The sequence below is a fragment of the Leuciscus leuciscus genome (assembly GCF_965113295.1).
Source record: "Leuciscus leuciscus genome assembly, chromosome: 15".
Taxonomy (NCBI): domain Eukaryota; kingdom Metazoa; phylum Chordata; class Actinopteri; order Cypriniformes; family Leuciscidae; genus Leuciscus; species Leuciscus leuciscus.
In genome coordinates, this window is record NC_138739.1 from 40,917,098 (window position 1) to 40,942,505 (window position 25,408).

A 25,408-nucleotide genomic window follows, 5' to 3' on the forward strand; every position below is an offset into this window, starting at 1 on the left:
TGACACCAGGAAGCATTTTAGCCAAGCCCACAATTAGTACACCAAGTAATGATATGAGTAATGACTCCATATCGGTGTAGTTTTAGTTAAAAATTTTGAGTTTTGGGAAATCCAGACATCTGTGCGATGAGAAGCAGTGGCACTGTTGTAGAGGCGGGTCTGGACATCACTGGTGCCAATTTTGGAGACAAAACCAAAATTTAGGAGAAAATAGTGTCACTCGTGCTTTTTTGTTGGAGAAAAATGCATTTAATGCCTCAAATGGTTCAATGTCACAGCAAGCAAAAATTGAGTTGTTTTCCATTCAATTACCAAAAACGTATCATCAGACGTATCAACTTCCACAACATCGTCATCACAACTAACAACAACTTTATTAAAAGGATAGTTCACCCAAAAAATGTTGTCATCATTTACTCAGCCTCAGGTTTCTTTCTTCTGTTGAACACAAAAGTTGAACTGGAACCCACTGGAACCCACTGACTTTCATAGTAGGAAAAAAAAAAATTCCAATGGAAGTCAATGGGGTCCAAAAATATCTTCTTTTGTGTTCAACAGAAGAAAGAAACCTGAGGGTGAGTAAATGATGACAATTTTAATTTTGGGGGGATGAACTATTCCTTTAACTGTGTTCAACTATGCATGTTTAACTGCAGATAATTGAAAAACCCTGACAAAATAAGCACATTTCTTAAACACTGGAGATGCAAATGTTTTGTCATTTTTGAATTTTGTAAGGTGTGAACGATGAGCAGATTGCCCAGACTCGTCTGTTCACACTTTATGTGCTTTGTTCACTTTTTTACTTCCCTTCCCACTTTAGTTTTGGTTGCTCTTTTTTCTTTTCTTTTTTTTTTTTTTTGGTCTTTTGTGTGTTCAAGTTTCTTGTGTTTTTTATTTTATTTTAAACATTTTAGAAAATACTGAAAATGAGAAGGTGCAATCCATGTTGTAAGCATAATTTAGAAAAATGTGGATGACATTATCTTACCAGTAATTACTACATTTAAGTGATGAATGATGTGAAACTAGCAATGTACTAACACAAAATATTGTTTGTAAAATTTTAAACTTACTGAATGCAGGTAGTCTTTTTGATGCCAAAAATGCATGGTTGAACTTTTTTAACCACTTGTTTTTATGTCAATTCAAGTCACCTTTATTTATATAGCGCTTTTTACAATACAGATTGTATCAAAGCAGCTTCACAGTGATAACATGAAAATAATACAACAAAGTTTGTTTCTAGAAGAAATTTGCGTCATTGTCCACCTTAAGTAAGGTAGATCAATAATGTTGTTGAATATTAAATGTCCCCAACTAAGCAAGCCAAAAGCCAAGGCAACAGTGGCAAGGAACCGAAACTCCATCAGTGACAGAATGGAGAAAAAAACCTTGGGAGAACCCAGACTCAGTCGCTCAGTTCTCCTCTGGCCAATGAGTGAACAGTGTATGATTATGATCCAGGCAGCATTACAGGTCAGAAGTCAGATTGGATCAGAACATTCAGAATATTTATCCAGTTCCATCTGGTTGGAAGTCGGAGTCATCACGCCGGTATGGAGACGGGTTTGTTGAGGATCAGTGCCGATGGCTGTCGTGTCTATGAGGCCTTCACAGGGCTGATGAGGCTGGCACTTCAGGGATGCGTCATGGATGGGTCCAGGTGCAGGTCCACCATCGGATGTGGATACGGCCGGGATCCGGCTGACTTCAGTAAACGGGAGGGACTGGTTGACACTTAAGGACTGCGTTGTCGTCGCTTCCAGGTGCAGGTCCTTCATCAGATCTGTATACGGCCTGGATCCGGCGGACTGCGATAAACTTCGGATAAACTGAGAGACTAATATTAGCGTAAACGCCATTCTTCTTATGATGTAACAAGTGAATGAGGATTTATGGGAAGTGTTCCCGGTTCCGGCTGACCTAATCTATGCAGCCTAACATTGAATTATAGAAGTCTATAATGTGTTATGTGTATGCTAGACCAAAGAGATGTGTTTTTAGTATAGCTTTGAACTGACAGAGTGTGTCTGCTTCCCGGACAATGTTAGGAAGATTGTTCTAAAGTTTTGGTGCTAAATAGGAAAAGGATCTACTGCCAGCAGTCGATTTTGATATTCTAGGTATTATCAACTGGCCGGAATTTTGAGATCGCAATAGACGTGAAGGACTATAATGCGTTAAGAGCTCGCTCAAGTACTGCAGAGCTAAATCATTTAGTGATTTGTTAGTAATCAGCAATATTTTAAAATGTATACGATGTTTACAGTTTTTCTCGATTGTGTACACACATTTTCTGGTACTTGAGACACAAGTACCACAACATGTAACTCATTCACCAACCCCCTGAACCAATTCTGCTAAACTACAAGCACAATTCCTGCTTTACACTCAAATTGAAGTTCTAAAACACACTTTTTTCAAAACACTACACACAATTCTCTGCTTTTGGCACAATTTTCATGCAGAAAATCTCTTGTTTTCACAAGGAACACACTGCCATTCAAATATGCACACTGACTCATCACATGGGCAAACACCCGTCACACAGTTTTACAATTAGCAATCAGAGCTTTAGCATAAAAGGGCAACAGGTCAGCTCTTCAGTGGTGCAATGGATGCCAACATTGGATTTTTTTTATTTTTTTACTGTAACTGTATACAGTAAATTCTTCTGTTGTTTTGTATGTAGACCACTGTATGTACAACTTTGTGTTGGTTGGGATGTACACTGTGTACATTGTTTTTGTGGGAACCATTGTTACCACACTCTAAAAACTGCTGGGTTGTGTTACAGTAACCCAATTTTGGGTCAAATATGGTCTCACCCAACGTTGGGTTAAAAATTTAATTTAAAAATGGACAAACCCAGCCGTTGGTTTACAGTTTTACTGTAATGTAACCAATGCAATTTGTCCATTTTTAAATAGCATTTTTGTCCATTTTTGATTTTGTCCAAAATGCAATTTGTCCATTTTTAAATTGCATTTTTTACAGTAACCCAACGTTGGGTGAGACCATATTTGACCCAAAATTGGGTTAACACAACCCAGCAGTTTTTAGAGTGCATGTATTTGTGTGTTCTGAATATAAAAACAATATTCTCAAATATTTTACAACACACGTATGTATGTACTGTCTGTAGTAAGTGTAACACTGAACAAAAAAAGGCCTAAGTCATTATGATGAATGGAGAAGAAGTGTTTTCCATTCATCATAGTGTTTTACATTGAGCACATCAGTGTTCAACTGGTTCTTATAAATGTCTATTCATTTGATGGTTTGTGTGTGTCATTTGAAAACAAAATACCATTTTGAGAAGAAATAACATTGTTTTGAATGTAAAGTTTAATTTTGCAGGAGAATTGAGGGGTTTTGCCCATTGTGTGTGTTTTTTTGGATTTGTGTGTAGAGTTCTGAGAATATGAGGCATGCTTTCAGAAAATGTGTGTAAACAATCGAGAAAAACTGTAATAGGGAGCCAATGCAGTGTTGACAGAACGGGGCTAATATGGTCATACTTCCTGGTTCTGGTAAGAACTCGAGTTGCTGCGTTTTGGACCAGCTGTAGTTTGTTTATTAAGCGTGCAGGGCAACCACCCAGTAGAGCATTACAATAATCTAGCCTTGATGTCATGAACGCATGAACTAATTGTTATGCCTTTTCATTGAGAGCATATGACGTAATTTAGATATATTTTTAAGATGAAAAAATGCGGTTTTACAGATACTAGATACGTGACTTTCAAATGAAAGATTGGTATCAAAGAGCACACTCAGGTTCCTAACCGACGACGAAGACTTGACAGAGCAGCCATCAAGTGTATTGTACTGTATCAACAGTATTCTAGGTTATTACGTGAGGACGTTTTTTTGTCCAATAATCTCTGTTTTTTCAGAATTAAGTAGTAGGAAAATGCTATTCAGCCAGTTTTTTTTTTTTTTTTGTGAATTGGTAAGTTTCGTCAGGGTGTGAAGAAATATAGAGCTGAGTATCATCAGCATAACAGTGAAAGCTAATGCCATGCCTCCTAATGATATCTCCTAAGGGTAGCATATACAGAGTGAACAGCAGTGGTCCTAGCACTGAGCCTTGTGGTACGCCACACTGAACTTTTGATCGATAAGACCAATAATTGATAAGTTGGAGTGAATATGCAAATAATAATAATAAAAATAGAAGCATAGATTAATACAACAGAACAAAGGTAAGTCTAACAATATTCAGGTACAGAAATTGACAAATCAAATATTAAATAACACTGCATAGTCTTCATTGTATACATTAAATGGCGATAATTAATCTTTGTCAAAACTACAAAAGTGATTTTCTTTTTTTCTTTTCTTTTTTGATTAACATTAATGACACAGACAGCTTTGGGTATAAGGCTGCTGTCCCTTTAAGAGCTAATACACAGATCCAGTAACGGTCTGCCAGTGTTCCCTTTCAGTCGGTCATGTTCGACGTGCCGACGTAATTGGGATCACTTCAGGGACATGGTGCTCAGTCACCTCAGCCAGTTAGGGCTTCGGGTCAACTGGGAGAAGAGACGAGCAAACTCGCCCCCGTGCAAAGGATCTCTTTTCTTGGTATGGAGTTGGAATCGGTCAGCCTAACAGCACGCCTCACAGAGGTACGTGTTCAGCTGCTTGAATTAGTTCAAACAAAGAACAGCGGCCCCACTGAAACACTTTCAGAGGCTCCTAGAGCATATGGCATCCGCAGCCGCTGTGACGGATTGCTTCATATGAGGCTGAGCTCACTTCACGGCCGGGTCCCGAGATGGGCGTGGCAGCGCGGCTTGTACCGGATTTGTATCACCCTGTACTGCCGCCAAATCTTCAGCCCTTGGTCGTACCCTTCGTTTCTACGGGCAAGTGTTCCCCTAGAACAAGTGTCCAGGCGTGCTGTAGTCTTCACGGATGCCTCTGCCACTGGCTGGGGGGCCACGTACAACGGGCATGCAGTGTCATGTCTGTGGACGGGGCCTCAACTGCAGTGGCACATCAACTGCCTCGAGTTGCTAGCAATGTACCTTGCTCTGAGCCGCCTCAAGGGGCTGCTACGAGGCAAGCATGTACTGGTCCGTACGGACAACACTGCGGCCGCTGCATACATCAACCATCAGGATGTCACAACTCGCCCGCCATCTTCTCCTATGGAGTCAGATGCATCTGAGGTCGCTTCGTGCCACTTATTTACATTTACATTTATTCATTTAGCTGACGCTTATATCCGAAGCGACTTACAATTGCTATATATGTCAGAGGTCGCACGCCTCTGGAGCAACTAGGGGTTAAGTGTCTTGCTCAGGGACACATTGGTGTCTCACAGTGGATTCGAACCCGGGTCTCTCACACCAAAGGCATGTGTCTTATCCATTGCGCCACCACCACCCCACCACCACCCACTTATATCCCCGGCCTGCTCAACCGTGCCGCCACCGAGCTCTAACGGCAGCAGGCTGCTTCCGGAAGAATGGAGACTCCATCCCCAGGTGGTCCAGCTGAATTGGAGGCACTTCGGGACCACAAAGGGTAGATCTTTTTCCCATGCCGGACACATCGCACTGCCAGTTGTTTTGTTCCCTGACCAAGGGCTCCCTCGGCATAAATGCGCTGGCACACAGCTGGCCCCGGGGCCTACACAAGTATTCATTTTCCCCAGTGAGCCTTCTCACACAAACACTGTGCAAAGTCAGGGAGTATGAGGAGCAGGTCTTGCTAGTTACGCCTTACTGGCCCAACCAGACCTGGTTCCCAGAACTGTTTACTTAAATTACAGCGCTGTACTAAAGGAAGTTGTGTAGATCTGCAAAATATTGTTGAATGCAAAGAGCAATACTCCTACCTTTGTAGCCTCCAGGATTTCATAGAGATCCAGTTGAGCCCTTTCGTGACAGCCCCTCCTTGGCCCATTCCTTTGAGAAAGGACCTGCTTTCTCAGAGACGGGGCACTCTATGGCAACCGCGTCCAGACCTCTGGAAACTCCATGTCTGGTCACTGGACGGGACGCGGAGGTTCTAGGTTACCTACCCCAGGCGGTGGTAGACACCATCATTTCCGCTAGAGCCCCCTCTACGAGGCGCCTCTATGTGTTGAACCTGAAGTGGAACCTGTTCGTTGAATGGTGTTCTTCTCACCAGGAGAACCCCCGAACTTGCTCGATCAGAGCAGTGCTTTCCTTCCTTCAAGATGGGTTGGGGCGAAGGCTGTCTCCATCCACCCTCAAAGTGTACTATGTTGCCACTATCGCCACACATGTGCGATTCGCACATAATGAAGGTTCCTGAGGGGGGCGAGAAGACTAAATCCTCCTCGCCCTCACTAGATACCCTCTTGGGACTTGTCTTTGGTGCTTACAGCACTGCAGAGACCACCCTTCGAGTCCTTGCAGTAAGCGGAGTTAAAAATGCTGTCTTGGAAGACAGTACTCCTGGTTGCATTAGCCTCCATTAAGAGGGTAAGGACCCTGCATGCATTTTCGGTCGACGTGCCTGGAATTTGACCCCAGCCTCGATACGTGCCCAAGGTTCCTGCCACTCCCTTCCGGGACCAGGTGGTGAACCTGTAAGCGCTGCCACTCGTTATAATTAATTATAAATATACAGTGCTCAAGTTACAAATTGAGTTCTCTTTCACGTCTTGAATGGTTTAAAATCGCATTAATGTTTAAACTGGCAGGTCCTAAAACACATTCACTCTATGATGGTTAAACTTTTCAATTAATCCGAGAATCACGTGGGCTTCAAACCGTGGTACCTGGACTATTCTGATCAACTACAATCCCTATTGGCATCGCTAAAACGATACGTCGTGCAGCCCTACTTTACGTCTCACACAATGAGAATTCCTCTGAAAAAGTCCTTAAAACAACCTGTGGGCATCATTTTTAAGGGATATGTTTCATCATTTAGGGTATTATGCTAAGTATTCCTCACTGAGTGCTGATTTCTGCTTGGCTGCCATTTTGAGTGATACGCTTCAAGATGAGCAAAACAGATAAACGACAAACACTTACAGCAAAAAAACTACTATACAGCAGACATAGGCATATGGGATAGGTTACGTTTCTGTATTAAAAACAAAAGTGAGAGAAATATAACTATTAAAATATAGCTAAATGTAATGCATCATACAATTCTGAGAACATCTTGTTACTGTTTTTCACTGTAAATGAAGGTCATGCTTTTTTACAAAGAAAAACAATTTTAACACTTATTATATAAATATTTAATATGTATGTTAATGTAAAGTAAATGAACAATTAACATTACTGTAGCATTTTTACCAATTTTTACAAAAAATATTTTAATAAATGATCTAGTTATTAGTAAATTATCTTAAGTACATTCAAGTAGCAGCTCTGTAGAGACTGGATTCGATGTGAGATCATTTCTTTAATTTCATGAGAGGAAAACACACAGCACAGGTCAAAGGTAGAGGGGACAAAGTATTCCCTTAAATACACACAGCTACTTTTGTCAATTTGCTTAGCATAACTTTGCTTTCTACCACTGGTAAATGCTGCGTGTTTGTCTCTGTTATGGACATTTCTTCTGTCATTCTTTTTTATTTTATTGTGTAACTCACGATAATATGAATACTTGAGATAAATACGTAAAATATATCCAAAAAGCTATATAATCAATAATCTCTTTGTAAGCAAAACTGGGCGACTTGCAAACAAACAACTTTCTATTGGCTTGACAGTGAATGTTTGTGTCCAGAGCACATGAATTGATTTTTTGTTTTGGGAACAGATTGTCCACCATAATAAAATGTTAAAACCATGGGATCTGAAGTCAAATTGTGCACCATCATGTAAAGGTCTCTGTGAAGGTCTCTTATCATTGGTTTGGAGTTGGACTAGTGATTCAGGGAATTCTGCGTGTTGTCGAGAGCGTCTCAAATGAGTAAACATTTGCTTTACAGCTGCTGAATACCAGCTCACCATATTTGGACAGGTGGAGATAGAGACAGAATTGAGCGATAAAGCAGTGAGTAAATCATTACAGGGGCGGATAGAGTCCAGTGGGAACATTTCTGAACACTTTCAGTCCAACACCGTTGGGTTTCCAGACGAGCAGAGACGTTCATGACACTATGACGCGGGACAAGATCTTGGTGGTTTTTGCTTTAGCTTGGCTTTACTGTTCTTCGGGACATGGACAAACTGACACTAAAATCCCGTGTGACGATATACGTGTGGAAGATGTTGTCAATTTTACTCTCTCCAAACATAACGAGATATTAACCGAAGGCGCTCAACTGGCTCTCTATGAAATCCTGGAGGCTACAAAGGTAGGAGTATCGCTCTTTGCATTCAACAATATTGTGCAGATCTACGCAACTTCCTTAAGTACAACGCTGTAATTTCACACAGGCTCAGAATGAATCGGGGGACGTTCTGTTTGTGCGCTTCACAAGCAGAGAGAGCGACTGTCCCGCGGGAGGAGACAAGCTCTGGCATCAGTGCGACTACCTGCAGCGAGTAGATGCGGTAAGATCTGACCAAGTTATCTACGTGAACATGCACATTCATTACCGCAAAATAAACCCCAACATTTAGAAACAAGCTATGCAAGAAATCTAAAGAATATCAGATATACAGGTTAGATTTAACTATACAACATTTTGATTGCACAATGCCACTATTGACCAATCACGATCAATAATCTAGCCTGACAACAGCCTTTATCCATGACCCTAGTCACATTATATTAGGGGTGTAACGGTACACAGAAGTCACGGTTCGGTGCGAACCACGGTTTTGGTGTCACGGTTCGATACGAGTTCGGTACAACAGGAAAAAGCAACAAATCCCCAATGCTAGGTTACTTTTTATTATTATTTTGTACAGACAGTAGTGCAAATTACAGTTTGTTCCACCTAGCAGCATTTAGTCCCCTGAGGTAGTTGCTGGTACACTGTAAAATCTAATTAGTTGGACTTACTTTAAAAAAAGGATGCAAACCGATTGCCTTAAAAAAAAACAAGTAAAGTGAAATAGGAATAGTATGTGGTACTGACAAATGCTTAGTTAGTATAGTTCACTTACACAAGAGTTCTAGTAACTAAAAAAGAACTGTAGAGAGTACTTGATAATTTACTTTAAATAAAATATAATTGAATATAATTAAAAAGTCTGTGTGACTCAAGCATGAAAAATTGCAAGATTGTCACAAATATAGAAGGATTACATAAACCCAATTAAAAGTTTCACAAGGTGTGTAGGACATAAGTGATAGCAACAAAATTCTAAAAGATCATTAATTGACATGAAATATAATTATGTTATACGTCATTCATTCATTCATTCATTCATTCATTCATTCATACATACATATAATATATTACTTCTCTTCCTTTGAAACCAATTAACTGATTTCTTGTTGCAATCGCTGCATCAATGGAAAGAGAATTACAACAGTATAAATTAAGTTCCAAGTGCCCAACCAAAGGGAACACTAATCACCATAATGGTGACTAAAAACATTTTAGGAAAATCAACATCAATTTATGGAGTCAGCTTATGTGATGTTCTCTCAAATTTTTCAGTTGTATTAAAATTTCAACATTCAAGATGACTTTGGGAAATGAGTGAATGCAAACAGAGAAAAATAACTGCAGAAGTGGAGGAAATTAGTGAAACGTCCAATAAGATTTTCCCCGCCTCAAAAACCACACTCAAACCAATCAATTAATCTTAACTTGGGTTTTCTTAGTAAACAAAGCATAGTATGTGAATAGTACAGATTACTAGATTTTTACAAATAAGTTTAGACATTAAGTAAAGTTAACTAAAAAGTGTTGGATTTTACAGTGTACATTACAGCCTCCTATAGTGTAGTAAGCACTAAGCAATGAACAGAATGCACTCTTGCCAATTCCCTCCAGATTCCTGATTGCTTTGAATAAAGTTGGCAAGTCGCACTCCCCTGCAGCTCCCGCAAAATTATTATTAAATTGACTTTTTTTAAACAATCATTTCTACATAAAGAGTTTGGATTAGTTTCGTTTATACTCATCGGCTACAAGAGGAAAGCGAGCTTGAAGACACAATCCTCAAAAAGGAATAGGGATGCACAATATATCAGCCACCATATCGGCATTGGCCGATATAAGCGCAAGTCTGTCATATAGGCCGCATTAAATTATAATGTGAACATCATTATAATTGTGTGTTTGGGACATGGCTTTTAATGGTGAGACTTTTGTAATCAGGCTCTCAAAAATTATTTAAAAATTTGGATTTGGATTTATTGGCCAATATATCGGTTATCAGCTTTCAAACATAAAGAGTTATCGGGATCGGCCAAAATGTTCATATCGGTGGATCCCTATTAAGGAATAGTTGGTTTGAATAACATATTGTGTGTAGCCTACTGTTACGAACTGCTCTGAGACATAAAGTTTGAGATCCAAACGCAGCTTTTATTGAGTAATCCAGAACCATAATCCAAACACAGGCAAAGGGTCAAGCACAGGAAGGCAGTCCAAACAAACAGGCAAACAGGCAAAAGGAGAATCCAAGAAACAGGCAAAAATCAAAGAACCAAGAGACACGAAACCAGAGAATGCTCAGAAATGCAGAGTAACACTAGACAAGACTTCGCCATGAATGACTGAGATAACCAATAAGCTATTATAGGGTGAGGCAGAGCCATAGAGAGAGAGAGTTGCGACACTCCCATAGACCTCCGTTGTAAATAATGGCGGCGTTTTTAACCGCCTACTTCCGGGATATGAAGATCGGAATAGTTCTAAACACTGTCATTTGGGCGTTGGACACCATTCACTTACATTGCTGCGCGTCGAGTTGTTCCAGAGTTAAGTTGCCGAAATATCGACCTCTTTTGAATTGTCAACTGTCTATATTGTATCAGAGGCCCTTTGCGATGCTTATACTGGTCTTCATTTGTACATGCACAGCGTAATTATTTATATTTTATGTTGGTTGTTTCAACCAATTTTCAAGCACTGCCTGCTAGCTAGTTAGCTAGCGCGACTTCGTCAGCTAAGAGTTCGGTAATGAATCGCTACCACCTTTATAGCAACTTTTATTTAATTAAATTTTTTGGGATATACTAACTTTTCATTATGTTATTATTGTCTTGAGTGAAGCGGCTTGTGAGAACAATGCTGGACCTTTAGGATTGTTATGGCCATCACCAGTCCTGTCTGTTTCATGGATCACCTGCCCCTGGTTTTTGTTTTTCTTGTTCACACACACAAGCACACATTTTTGTTGTCTGTCATTGTTTAATAAAAAATATTTTATTTGAAAACCTTCATTTGTATCAGCCATGCTTAAATTCGTTTTTAATCTGTTATAGTTTTGATAATGTGTATGGCCTTAATCTTAAAATAATATTCTTAGTCTTAACATGATCATGTTTCACGTTGTGGTCCTGGGGGTGGCCACTTTCATCAGAAGAAGTGAGCTAGCTTCTAAGCGAATTCTGAACGGACCGCCACGGCAGACCGCTTGCGTGATCACGAAGGTAGGCTAATGGCTGAATCAAAATTTATAAGCAAAATCACGGGAATCAATAGCCTAATACAGCCCAGTTGTGCTAAAATTAATATCATGAGACGTCCATCATCAGATGAATGATATGGAAAAGTTAAGTTAGAGCCGCTAAAGCCAGTGCTACTACCCATGCGAACATGAACACTAAGCTTTTCCCTCCAAAAATATAGCTTAAAACTTATCTCAAAATGCAAAACTGACATTAACAAAATGCAATAATGCAATAACAGCTGAAAAAGTACTTGGGTGTGTGTTTTATTTTATATTTACCGTTCAATAATGCAATCGCTGCTGTCTGTCCCATAGAAGAACATGACAGCCAGCGTACGTTTTGGAACTATTGGGGCTTACATGAACCACGTGACAGCCATAGCGGCGACATCAAAGAGTGTCGCAACTCTCTCTCTCTATGGCTCTGGGGTGAGGTAATGAGCTAATGAGTCACACAGGTGGATGTAATCGTGGCTGATTAGTCTGGGCAAAGGATTATGGGGAATGGAGTCCGTGATAATGTGGTGATTGTCCGGGGTGGAGTCAGAGTGCCCTCTGGTGGCCATCAAGGGCACTCCAGCTGGTGATCATGACGCCTAAGCTGTCATTTTCTTTGCGCACAAGGGTTCATTAACATGCGGTTGCAATGGCGGATGCACAAAGTTCAATATTATGCTTTTTCAAGAAATCCTAAATCGACACAATGCCAAATGATTTTGTCTCACTATAACAGCTTTCTGCCGCCCCGGTTCCCTTTCCCTGAAGTCTCTTGAGCATGTCACAAAAATGAATCGAAACTCAGCGTATAGGCGACTATCAAGCTCTTGCACGCCCTCTGAACTCTTGTTTTGGGTTGGTGCATAGATCGTCTTCTGCTCTTTTTCCTGTTGTGGTGGTTATCAAACAGCGTTGCATTACCGTGAGCGCCCCCTTCTGTATTGGAGTGTGGATCGCCTGAGACTGACTGTATGCACTGAACCGTGACGTCCGCACTGTGGACGTATACATGAACCGCTAACACCCCTACATTACAGCATAGCTTCTTATTACTGAAATAACCGTCTTTCTTGTCTTGGGTTAACGTACATTTTGTGGTTCCTCAGGCACTCAGAATCTGTCATGCAAAAGTCCTGTTTACAGAAGCAGGTCAAGAGTTACTGGTGCATGACTGTTCAGGTATGTTGTATTATGGCTGCCAGCTGAATGTTATAATAATATCTCATGTCTTATTTATTTTTTACTTTGCAGCTAATGACACATAGTCATTTTTCCATATTTAAAGGAATTAATAGCACTTTTATGCCTTAAACACAAAACAACTCTGGTGCTGTTCTTGTGTCGGTCAAAAATTACCTTTTTTTTTATTTCTCAATGAAATGATTGTATTATATTTTAGTTCAATAATGTTTTTTATTTAATATTTTGTATTTTTAGAGGATTTTATGGTACTAAATTATATTTATGCAGTAGTTATAATCCATTTATTCACTTTTTTTTTGCATAAACCTGAAAATGAAATTTCCAACTTAAACTGTCATAAATCTTGAATGCTTTGGAGCGCAGGCAGGCTGAAGTTTGGTCCCTTTTTACAGACGACACTTGTCGGATTTCGTGAAGTGAAGTGAAACAAGTTTTACATTTATTGTTATAAATTTTTATATGAAATCAATTTTCCCAAAAAATTTTTACTCTAAAACCAAAATCTAAGCAAAAGTTTTTTTTTCCAAATTTGAGGTTGATATCTCAAAAAATTAGCTTTTAGTGGGATTTTGTTTGTGCGCAGTACCAAATGGTTCCACTAGATGAAATTTGTCTCCCATTTCAAATGCGCTTATTTTGACCGCGTACAATAAAAGTGTGACCATTTTTTTCTTCAGGACTATTTAACCTTTTTTTGTGTGTTCATACAGTAAGTGCCAAAACCTTTACCAAGTTTCACTCCATTCCGATGAAGTAAAAAACAAAACAAAACATAAAATGTTTAGATCAAAAATGAATGAACAGCACCAGAGGGTTAATATGTCTTATGACAGACAAGATTTGCTCAACTATCCTCAGATTCATCCCGTACATCACAGCATCTGATTCAAAGTATTACAAGACTGTGGACTCTTCCCATAATGCACTGTGAATTATGAAATTGGGTTAAAAAAATGCCATATTATAAATCTATTTATGTGTAGTCCTTACATAAAACATTTAAACATTTACAAATACTTATATCAGTAGTTTGAAAACGTGATTTCCATTTTAATGGTAACGCTGGCTTCTCTGATTGGTGGATCTGTGTTGAGGATTCTGGGTAGTGTAGTTTTTCCACTATGAATTAAACTATATTTTTTTAAAGGAAGTTGAAATCACTCTGGATGGTGGAGTACATCACATTTGACTCTCTCTTTCCTAAAATTCTCTGACAGCTGAGCCGGCTATTTCCTCTAAAGTTGCCCATTGTCTGGGCTGCCCTGAAAAGATTGACTTACATCAAGAAGAACTGAGAGAACCGCTCATTCATTCTTTGACCAAAGCCAACAGTATGGTCAATCATGAGCATTTCTTCATCTTTAAGGACTTGACCTTGGCAACAAAACAGGTACACTTTTTCTCTCCGTGATCCTGTAGCTCAGCTGGAAGAGCTTGGCTCTAGAATAAAAGGTTCAATGGACTTCTGTATAGTCCATACAGTATAGTATAGCAGCAGAACTGTTTCCAACACTCATAATAAATCAGAATATTAGAATGATTTCTAAAGGATCATGTGATAGACTGGAGTAATGATCCTGAAAATTCAGCTTTGATCACAGAAATAAATGATAATTTAAAGTATAATAAATTGAAAACCAATTATTTTAAATTGTAATAATATATCACAATATTACTTTTTTTTTCTGTATTTTTGATCAAATAAATGCAGGCTTGATGAGCAGAAGAAACTTCTTTCAAAAACATTAAAACTAGTAATGTGTCAAAATTTTTGGCCTGTACTGCATTTTTTTTTTCTATCTTGTTATTAATAATTAAAACTAAATCCATAAAATGGTCCCATGATGGGAACCCCTATATATGAAACGCCAGACAGAACCCAGAAGACAGAACCCCCAAGGTTCTGGATAGAAATTTGAAGTCACTTTTTCTAAGAGTGTGTAGCAACACAATTGGTGTGACTTTGGGTAGATGCATAAATATGAACGTAAAATCACCTCATTTGATCCATTGAGCTATTTTACTGTTGAACTGGGCTGCGGTGTTAATGTTGTGGTGTTGTGGTTCTTCTTTATGTGTAGGTGGTGGCTGGGTTCAGGTACAAATTGCAGTTTAAAATTGAGAAGAGCAACTGCACCAGGAAGGAATTCAAATTCGTTACTGAGGAGTGTCACCCAATGCAGGAGAAAACCGTAAGATTCACACCAGTTTTTGTATTTTAGTGGAAACCGTGACACTTTTTTTCAAGATTCTTTGAATCTCATTTATTTGAAATAGAAATCCGTTATAACAATACAAATGTCTTTAATGCATCCTTGCTGAATGAAAGTATTAATTTATTAATTTATTAAGAAAATGTATTAATGTTTTTTTAAACTTACCCCAAACTTATAATATTAAACATTATTATCTATTAATTTAGTCTGAGATGGCACAATGCACTTTAGTAACACTCAAAGATGTTCTTTGTCTGACAGAATGTAGAACATTTTTATATACTGTACATTAATGTATGTTATTACGAACCGTTCAAGGAAAGTTCTATGTAAAAATTAGTGAAAATGTACTTAATAATAATTCAAATATAGTTGAAAAATGAAAAAGACAATTAACAATAAATAATAAATGTTAACTTTTTGTCATATTTACGAGTTTTTTATAACAATTCTGATGCTTTTCTCACAATTGCTAGTTTATATCTCGCAATTATGATGTTTTTCTCGCAATTGCGAGTTTATATCTGGCAACTCTGACTTTCTCTCGCAATTGCTAGTTTATATCTTGCAATTCTGACACTTTTCTCGCAATTGCGAGTTTATATCTCACAATTCTGACGTGTTTTTCTCGCAATTGCGAGTTTATACCTCACAATTCTGACACTTTTCTCGCAATTGCTAGTTTATATCTCGCAATTCTGACACTTTTCTCGCAATTGTGAGTTTATATAATGAAATACTGATGTTTTTCTCGCAATTGCGAGTTTATATCTTGCAACTCTGACTTTCTCTCGCAATTGTGAATTTATATCTCGCAATTTGGACGCTTTTCTCGCAATTTCTAGTTTATACCTCACAATTCGGACGCTTTTCTTTCAATTGCAAGTTTATATTCCGCAATTCTGATGCTTTTCTCGCAATTGTGAGTTTATATCTCACAATTCTGACACTTTCTTGCAATTGTGAGTTTATATTGCAATTCTGATGCTTTTCTCACAATTGCTAGTTTATAACTCACAATTCTGACGCTTTTCTCGCAATTGTGAGTTTATATCTTGCAACTCTGATTTTCTCTCACAATTGTGAATTTATATCTCGCAATTTGGACGCTTTTCTCGCAATTTCTAGTTTATATAATGAAATACTGATGTTTTTCTCGCAATTGCGAGTTTATATCTTGCAACTCTGACTTTCTCTCGCAATTGTGAATTTATATCTCGCAATTCGGACGCTTTTCTCGCAATTTCTAGTTTATACCTCACAATTCGGACGCTTTTCTTTCAATTGCAAGTTTATATTCCGCAATTCTGATGCTTTTCTCGCAATTGCGAGTTTATATCTCACAATTCTGACGTTTTTTTCTCGCAATTGCGAGTTTATACCTCACAATTCTGACACTTTTCTCGCAATTGCTAGTTTATATCTCGCAATTCTGACACTTTTCTCGCAATTGTGAGTTTATATAATGAAATACTGATGTTTTTCTCGCAATTGCGAGTTTATATCTTGCAACTCTGACTTTCTCTCGCAATTGTGAATTTATATCTCGCAATTCGGACGCTTTTCTCGCAATTTCTAGTTTATACCTCACAATTCGGACGCTTTTCTTTCAATTGCAAGTTTATATTCCGCAATTCTGATGCTTTTCTCGCAATTGTGAGTTTATATCTCACAATTCTGACACTTTCTTGCAATTGTGAGTTTATATTGCAATTCTGATGCTTTTCTCACAATTGCTAGTTTATAACTCACAATTCGGACGCTTTTCTCGCAATTTCTAGTTTATATCTCACAATTCTGACGCTTTTCTCGCAATTTCTAGTTTATATCTCACAATTCTGACGCTTTTCTTTCAATTGCAAGTTTATTTTCCACAAGTCTGATGCTTTTCTTTCAATTGCTAGTTTATATCTAGCAATTGCGAGTTTATATCTCGCATTTCAACACTTTTCTCACAATTGTGAGTTTATATTCCGCAATTCTGATGCTTTTCTCTCAATTGCTAGTTTATATCTCACAATTCTGACACTTTTCTTGCAATTGTGAGTTTATATTCCGCAATTCTGATGCTTTTCTCTCAATTGCTAGTTTATATCTCACAATTCTGACACTTTTCTTGCAATTGTGAGTTTATATTCCGCAATTCTGATGCTTTTCTCTCAATTGCTAGTTTATATCTCGGAATTCTTGATGCTTATCTCGCACTTGTGAGTTTATATCTTGCAATTCTGACTTTTTTCTCACTATTATGTTTATCTTGAAATTTTGAAAAAAAAAATTGTCAGATCTGTGAGATGTAAACTCACAATTGCGAGAAAAGAAGTCGCAATTCTAACTCTTTTTTTAGAATTGTGAGATAAACTCGCAATTGCGTGACAATGTCAGAAGTGTGAGATAAAAACTCACATTTACCTTTTGTATATATTTTTTTTATTTTGTGGCGGAAACAAACTTCCATAGTTATGTATAGAAACAATTTTAAAGATTGTATCCTCACACGTACAGTTGTTGTTTAGGAGGTCATGCAGTGTAACTCTACGGTGGATGTGGCTCCTTGGAGACACGAGGTCCCAGAAGTTCATGTTGAATGTCAGCAAGGTGTCATGGGGGTGAGCCACCCATCAATATATTTACACATAAATTATATATATTCAATTATATAGATCATTTTCACCGCATAAAGTGTTGCGATCGGTTTTCAATGAACCCGTTTGTGCCCAACATCTTGCTTTCAGGAGTTAACAAGATTCAAACGGCCACCAGGCTGGTCTCCTCTTAGGGCCATGCCGATGAAACCATTGAGTCCTACTCCCAAACCCAAAGAATCCTCAGAGGAATCCAAGGAGCGCATTAGTGCAACCAAAAGCACACCGCTGCACTGTCCTACCAAACCCTGGAAAGAGTTCAAGCCCGTCACTGACAGCACTGCTGCTCCAAGCACTACAGAGTCGGCCACAGCAGACACTGCTCTCAGCGATCTGGATTTGATGTGATGAGCAGCCCGTGTTTGTTTGTCTTTATGCGCTCTGTGGTTAAATGATTATCTAAAATAAAAAAAGAAGGCAAGGATGAAAGAAAATGCAACTAACATTCTAATAATGTGTTTTATGGAGTTTTGTCAGTCATTTATTTGTGGATTAGACTAATTCACAGTTGTCTCATATTTCACAATAAAGAGGAATATACAAATATGCTATTTGATGAATTTTATTGCTTGTCTACGCAACGTAAAAAAAAAAAAAAAATGTGTTCCAAGAAGATTTGTATAAAAAAAAAAAACTGCAACTAGTAACAGCGACTTTATCTCACATTTTTTTTAAATCACATTATAAACTCGTAATTCTGAAATTTTTATCACAATCGCGTGTTTATATCTTGTAATACTGACTTTTTCCTCCAAATTGTGAGATAAAATACTACTTCATGCTTGTATGCTCACTATAAAACTATTAATCATAACTTTTATTTACACAATGACAAGAAAATGCACAAGAGGGAAATAAAGAGATAAATCAATTATTTTTAAGCTCGTGTGGTTGTAAACGCAGTAAGCACAATTAAAGTTAGTTAGAAACATACCCAAATTTGACACGTCACGGCAGGGTTGACATCAAATGACATCAAATGCAAGTGTTTCTCTCATATAGGCCTAACACGTATCTGAATGTGATGAACTCATAGCTGTTGTGTGTATGTCTTCAGTGCAGTAATCAGTCTGCTTATATGATCCTTACTTATTTTCTCTACTTTCATAGTATGGAAAAGAGCAGCATGAACATTCTTTTAAAGTTCTCTTTTAGTGTTCCACAGATTTTCAAACAGGTTTGGACCTAATCAGAGACGATCTTCTGCGTATTAAAGTCACGGTGAACCATTGGCGTAATTTTGTCTTTAAAAAGTCTTTAGTGTTGTTCTAAACCCTCCTGTGGTGGAGATAAAATCGACTTTAGCAAAAAAAATTATAAATTGTGCCCATCTAATTGTTCAGTTATTCATCAACGCTGAGATGTTTACTTTTGTTTGCAATTCCCTAAAATGTCTATTTCTTGTCACGGATGTTCCGGTGATGAAATGATGGTCTGCGGAAATAAAAACGTTTGGTAATTGTAGTCAAAGATGAGGTTAGGTGTACATGAGTGGTTTGATGTTTGCGGTTCACGGGGTCAGAGGTATGAATCATCTTGCTGACGTTCTTCGGTAGTTTGCATTGCCTTCGGAGGTGCTGTGAGGTCGCGACCCGTGTCAAACACCGCGTTTCATGTGGATGCGTTTAGAAACCATACGTGTGAGAGCATATAAACGCTTGAGATGGTCCTCCTTCTGTCACATGAGAAGAGTCGCTCACAACAGACGTCTGTCTCGAATCAATCCTGCCACTCGACACAATGGTTAGAGAACGCATCTTCCTTCTAACCGTAACCTGCTCCGTCTTGATGTTACTAGTCCGCTGCGATGATTTTCTAGAGATCCGCTCGCCAGGAGATAACATGAAGGCTCAAGAGGAGAAGGAACTGGTGAGACATCTTTTCTTAGTCAGGAAATCATTCATTCATTATAGCATTAACAGTTAAACTATAAAGGGTAAAAAAATAACTTAAAAAAAAAACGTTTACAGATCGAGGCTCTTCAAGAAGTTCTTGAAAAACTGAGAAACAAACAGATTCCCACCGCGGAGAAGAAGTTTGGCTGGGTCCCGTCGGTAAGTCTGTTCATTGCTCATTTTTACACATAAATATAATTAATTACATAAGCAATAACAATGTGTAGCCTAATTGGCACTTTAAAACTTTGTTAATTATAACTTGATTATTTACACAATGGCATGAAAATAAACAGGATGGAAATAAAGAGCTAAAGTTTTTGTTAAGTGAGGAATTAAATTTTTTTAACATATTTTTAATTATGTTATCATACCAATTTCTTTAATTTTAGCACTTTCTTTTCTTTATCAACTTTTAAAGGGGAACAAACCAAGTAACACCTCAAAATTCATCAAATCCATTTCCAATCCTGTTGTTTAAACATTAAGGAACTTGTTTTTCCGAACTGAAGGGATCGACTAAAGCCGCCGAATTTCTATAGAGTCGGTCCATAGACCTTATTCACAGCAGTGCCATCTTTGATGTTTAACGGGAATGAAGGCGAACACTTGAACTTACATTAGCGTGTTAAATACTATCTAAAACCATCTTTGGAAAAAACTTATTTGAGGTGTAATTTGATGTTTTAATTTTGCCGTGTCCCATTAGATTACATGGAGAGGGCGGGGCTTAAGTACCGCAGCCAGACACCAGGGGGCGATAGACATATCTTGGTTTACTTTACTTTTCAGGATTTGTGGCACGAGTCGGACACGTTTATATCATAGACAGTATATAAACTGGACACAGCGACCCCACTGGATTCAACGGAGACAAGTGAAGTCTATTAGAAGCTCTCACTTCCTGGGGGTCAGGCGTACTGCGCAGACTCAAACTGAGCTTGACGACGCAGATGTGACGTGAGCAACCCGTCTGTCTTCTAGTAGCTGTGCCGAGAGAAATCTGAATCATTCCCTTCCGAAACTTGCAGAGACGGAGAGTGTGAGTAGGAGGTGTCCATGAGCTGGAGCAGAAGCAGCTTTTGCTAAGTATTCTGTTTAATTAGTTTGTCATTTTGCCTCCACGTCTCCCCGATTGCCCTCGAGCTTCTCCTCCTGTCCATATGGTAATCTCTCTACTGTGTGACAGACAGTGTTGTGCCTGAACGCGTTCATTGAACGATAGTTCATGAACTCGTTCATATTTTGGGCGAACGTGAACTGAACGTACTCTATTACTGCCTGATGAACGTTACTGTGAACTCGTTCATTCTGGTGGCTGTGAACGGCACGCTCTCTCAGTTTAACTTCGTTCATAAGGGTGCAAGATTTCTATAGAAATGTATTTGTCCCGTTCGGAACCTCCGCTGTCCCGTTTATTGACGCTGATCTAACCACTGATGTGTGACTGAATCTGATACAACAGCAACACGGAACTTGATCACGACACCGGTCATCATCCAATCACAGTCCACACTCACGCGCACCAGACCATACGAATAACAAACTCTAAATTGAGAATTAATTATTATTTTGGGACAAATCATTGTTTGATTTGCGCACAGAATCCTCCGCTGTCTGGTCGCTTCGATCCGGACTCGCGCTACCGGCAAATCCCTTTCACTGTCCGACTGGGTTTTGATTTCGGCAAATCAGTTTTGACAAATTCAAACAACGTGATTATTGTGAGTCCAACATACATCCAGCCACGCAAGAAAGCATGACATCGTCCTGAGGGAATAATATACTGATGTGATTTGCTGACCAAGAAACATTTCTGATTATTATTAATACAAAATTAAAAAATGAAAAAATCAGGATTCTTTGATGAATAAAAGGTTCAAAGTAAATTTATCCGAAATAAAAAAAACGTAACATTAGAAATGTACTTGCTGAATAAAAGAAGGCTATTAATTTCTTTAAAAGTAGTGTATAATTACAAAAGCTTTCTATTTCAGATAAATGCTATTATTTTGAACTATGGTTTGTGTGTAATATGACTTTAATCAAAACAAATGTATTGTCTGAAAACCTTTTAAATGCATACGAACCTGAAATGACATATAGGCCTACTGTGTTATGTTGGCCTAGCCTATAGCCTATAAATATTTTGAGTGTCCCTCATTTTCCTGTAAAGAACCATGCACGATTGTCCCGCATTTGTTTAGTTGGCAACCCTACCCTCAATGCTATGTAAACCCTGGTTGGATAAGGATTTTAAAATTGGATATGAAGATGAAATCTGACACATAGTTTCAGTAACATAATTGCTGTCTGTGGTTTTATATGGGCTGTGGCAATAATTTTGAAAAATAATAGCTCGCAGCAACATATGGAAAAAAAGAACTGAACTAGTTCATTTTTTGGAACTGTGAACTTTAGTTAAAAATTTTGAAGTTTGAACTATGAACTGAACTAGTTCATTTTAAAATTTGTGAACTGAACTTTGAACTAGTTAATGTAGAAAGTGAACTTTCCCAACACTGGTGACAGAGAGTCGTGTGGTTATGACGCAATCGTTAGCCTACTTTTACAAAAACTGCTTCTCCGGGGCCATAACGTAAGATACAAGGTAATGGAGCCTTTTATACATTTTCGTGTTTCTTTAGAAATAAATAATGGACAAATGGAGTGTTTAAACGCCTCAGATGTAAAGTTATTCGCTGTCAAAGTGACGCCAAAATGAATGGGAGTCAGTGGAATGATAACAGCAGGTGATGGTCCGCTAATCAATGGCGGCGCCCGGGGAAGCTTCAATATTCTATGAAACCCTGCCCCCCTGGTTTATATACTGTCTATGGTCGGACACAAGTGTGCTGCACAAGTCCTGAAAAGTGAAGCCAAAATGTGTCGATCGCCCCCTGGTGTCTGGCTGCGGTACAGGTCATTTGTATGCATTTGCAAACACAGTACACTTCAGGAAACTTTCTTCACAGACACTGTAACGGTTGTGATATGACATCACATGTCTGTTTTTACTTACATTAACATCAACATGTAAGAAATTAAATCCAGAAAGTAAAAATATACAATCTATACTTCACTTTAATGAAAAAAATGCGTTCTTTTAATTCATGTCATGAATGTCATACACCAATTTTTTCTACTATTAAAGTCAATGGCTATCGTCAACTGTTTAATTATCAATCAAATCATTTTGAATTTTTTTTTGGTGGACTATCCCTTTAACAGAACGGGAAGCAATATTGTGAACGTAAGAAGTTGGTTGAAACATTTTGTTTAGAGAAAGGACAAAAAGAGGAAGACACTGTGATTATATTCCAAAAAAAAGAAATTGCTTAATAAAGAGATTGTTCAAGTTGTATTCAGCACAATTACAATGTATAGTAAAAACAGTGATGAATTGATCAAGTGTGTGTCAGTGTGATGCAGGAGAGCAGTGTGCGGTGCGGAAAGGCTCTCGCTTCGGGAAGCTGTGCAGTTGTCCAGGAGGAACCAGCTGCAGTTTCTCCATCCTCAAGTGCTTGTGAAAACATCTCCATCTCTGTCATATCCAGCCGATTATTGTGCACATGCTGTTTGTTGTTTCCAGTCACAGTTGTAACATGTTTTATCAAACTGACGCATAAAATAAATGCATGCATTTTTGTATAAATCTCTATTTTTATTCAAAGTCTGATTACTCTGAGAACATGTAAAACATTAAATGTCGTACTACTGTTTCATATTCGTGTTGACTTTTATAAGAGCTTGCAACTTCATGACCGGCCACAAGGTGGCGCTAAGGGTATTTGTAATCCCTGATGAATATGAAACCTAAATGAATCAGGAGTTGGTGTCATATCAGAGGGAGCTATAAAATATATTTAAATAGGTTAGTAGAACTAGGGACATGTTTAAGGTCAGGATCTTTGTACCTCCTATTAATTAAACATTTTAACTTTAAATACAAATATTTGCCACACTGCAACAAGGTCATTTACACGCAATTTTAGCAAGAAATTGCGACCAGCCAACCTTTAACCTCATTTTTAATGCCAATTTGCATGCATGTCATTGCATTGCATATTAAATGCTCTCTTTTTTATTCAATGCCACAAGAACAGGAGTTATTACATAGTAATATTGAAGTTGTTATGAAACGTAGGCTAGTCTTTTCTTCCCTATGTGACGTATATCCGAGTGAAACGGCTCCTGAACAAGAACAAATGTGACGAACAAAATTAGGGAATTACATTTGAAATTATTGCATAATATATATAATCCCACAAACTTGTTTATCTCAAAATTCACGCCTGTTGATAATTTTTGTAGTTTTTGTCAGACAGAACAAGAATCGTTAACTCATCTCTTTTATGGTTGTTCATTTTGTATTACATTCTGGAAAAGGTGTTGAAAATCATGTGGCATCCAAAACAAAACGTACAATAACAATTGAAGGGAAACAGATTATTACCTATTTTGATTGTAAAGATAGAAATGTATGTAATATTGTAAATCTCTGTATTTTACTAGGTAAGTTCCATATTCATAAAGCAACATTTTCCAAATCAAGACCATGCTTTAAATTATTCCAAATTGAAACTGATATATATATTCTCTTAAATTGGTAAAAAATAAATAAAATAAGAAAGCTATGTTAATAACTGATATATAAACTTTTCAATAAAAAAGGGATAAAATCCTTTTATCCTTATAATTATTGAAGTTTTTAAGTCTTGTTTTTATTATTGTTATTATTATTATTTTCATTCATGTTATTTATTGTTTTCTACTTTTAATTATTTGATGTATATTCTTGGTTTATGGACTGTGATGACTGAATTGATTTCTAAATAATAATAATACATTTAAAAAATGTGGGCGGGGCTTGATTTTGTCTGTGGGGAATTGATTGGATGGTGGTGGTTTGCTATTGGTGGATCTCATGTGATTGACAGGTTGCCCCGCCCTCGTCAGAGAAGAGAAGAGATGAGATGCGGAGGGGAAGTTATTCTGATTCAAGATTATGAGGAACATGAATTTAAAATAATAATGATGTGCACCGATAAATCCTTTATAATAAATACAGCAATATTCCATAATAAAACACAAACTGTCCATTTTGATTTAATGGATTTAAAAAAAGTGACACCAGTGACATGTTTTCAGCTCTTTTTTGTTTTTAGTTTGTTAAAAGGATTTATATATAACTTAAAATCATTTCTAAAATAAGAAATTTGGTTTAAAAGAGCCCACTTCTTCTAATGCATATGGCATTTTCCTTATAAAATAAATAACTTTCTCAATGTATTGGGGTTTTTTTGTTTATTTTTTTACATTTTTTCAGATGGCATTCTAAAAAAGCACATCAAATGCACACGTTTTCTTTTAACATGGTTCCAAAATACCAATTTGCAATCTCTTTATCAGCTGATAGGACACAAATGACGTTAGGCATTATTCCCCGCCCCTCACATGTAAATTGTGGGTGTTTCCCTGAGCGCATCGCTTGTAGTACCATTGGGTAGTCCGATTCATTAAAGGGAATCGGTTCGTTCGAAGGAATCATTTCAATAAACCGGTTCTTTCGAGTCTAAATTTTTACCAGAAGTCAACACGCAGCATTTCGCGTTTCTTTGTTGCGCACCTATATTAATATTTGGCTGTTATCACCATGTTTTCGATTAAGTTATATATATATAGTGTGAGTTATTGGTTGTATTCAATCTAAATGTGTACCAGATTCATTTGCTCTAACTGAGTCCCTGGTTTGGCTTATCACCAGTTATTCAACCTTTCTGCATATTTGAAAAAATAAATAATCTTTGCGTCAAATTCAGTGTTGTTTGTTTATTGCTCCTGTTTTCCTCTCACAGCAAGTTCCCCGTAATGTATCTAGAGAGAATCGATTCGACTGAATCATTAAAAAGAGCCGATTC

At 37.8% G+C, this 25,408-nt stretch overlaps 2 protein-coding genes across 2 annotated transcripts; both read left to right on the top strand.

Moving 5' to 3' along the window:
• The first annotated feature begins 7,969 nt into the window (after positions 1–7,969).
• On the top strand, positions 7,970–18,143 carry kng1 (kininogen 1). The gene is made up of 7 exons (XM_082138143.1): positions 7,970–8,308; positions 8,391–8,507; positions 12,635–12,707; positions 13,949–14,121; positions 14,813–14,923; positions 17,464–17,556; positions 17,683–18,143. Exons 1-7 carry the CDS (start codon positions 8,111–8,113, stop codon positions 17,938–17,940), a joined length of 1,023 nt encoding a protein of 340 aa, XP_081994269.1. The 5' UTR covers positions 7,970–8,110; the 3' UTR covers positions 17,941–18,143.
• Positions 18,144–18,293: 150 nt separating this feature from the next.
• On the top strand, positions 18,294–23,210 carry LOC309475377 (cocaine- and amphetamine-regulated transcript protein). The gene is made up of 3 exons (XM_082138153.1): positions 18,294–19,461; positions 19,563–19,646; positions 22,910–23,210. Exons 1-3 carry the CDS (start codon positions 19,333–19,335, stop codon positions 23,015–23,017), a joined length of 321 nt encoding a protein of 106 aa, XP_081994279.1. The 5' UTR covers positions 18,294–19,332; the 3' UTR covers positions 23,018–23,210.
• Positions 23,211–25,408: the final 2,198 nt, after the last annotated feature.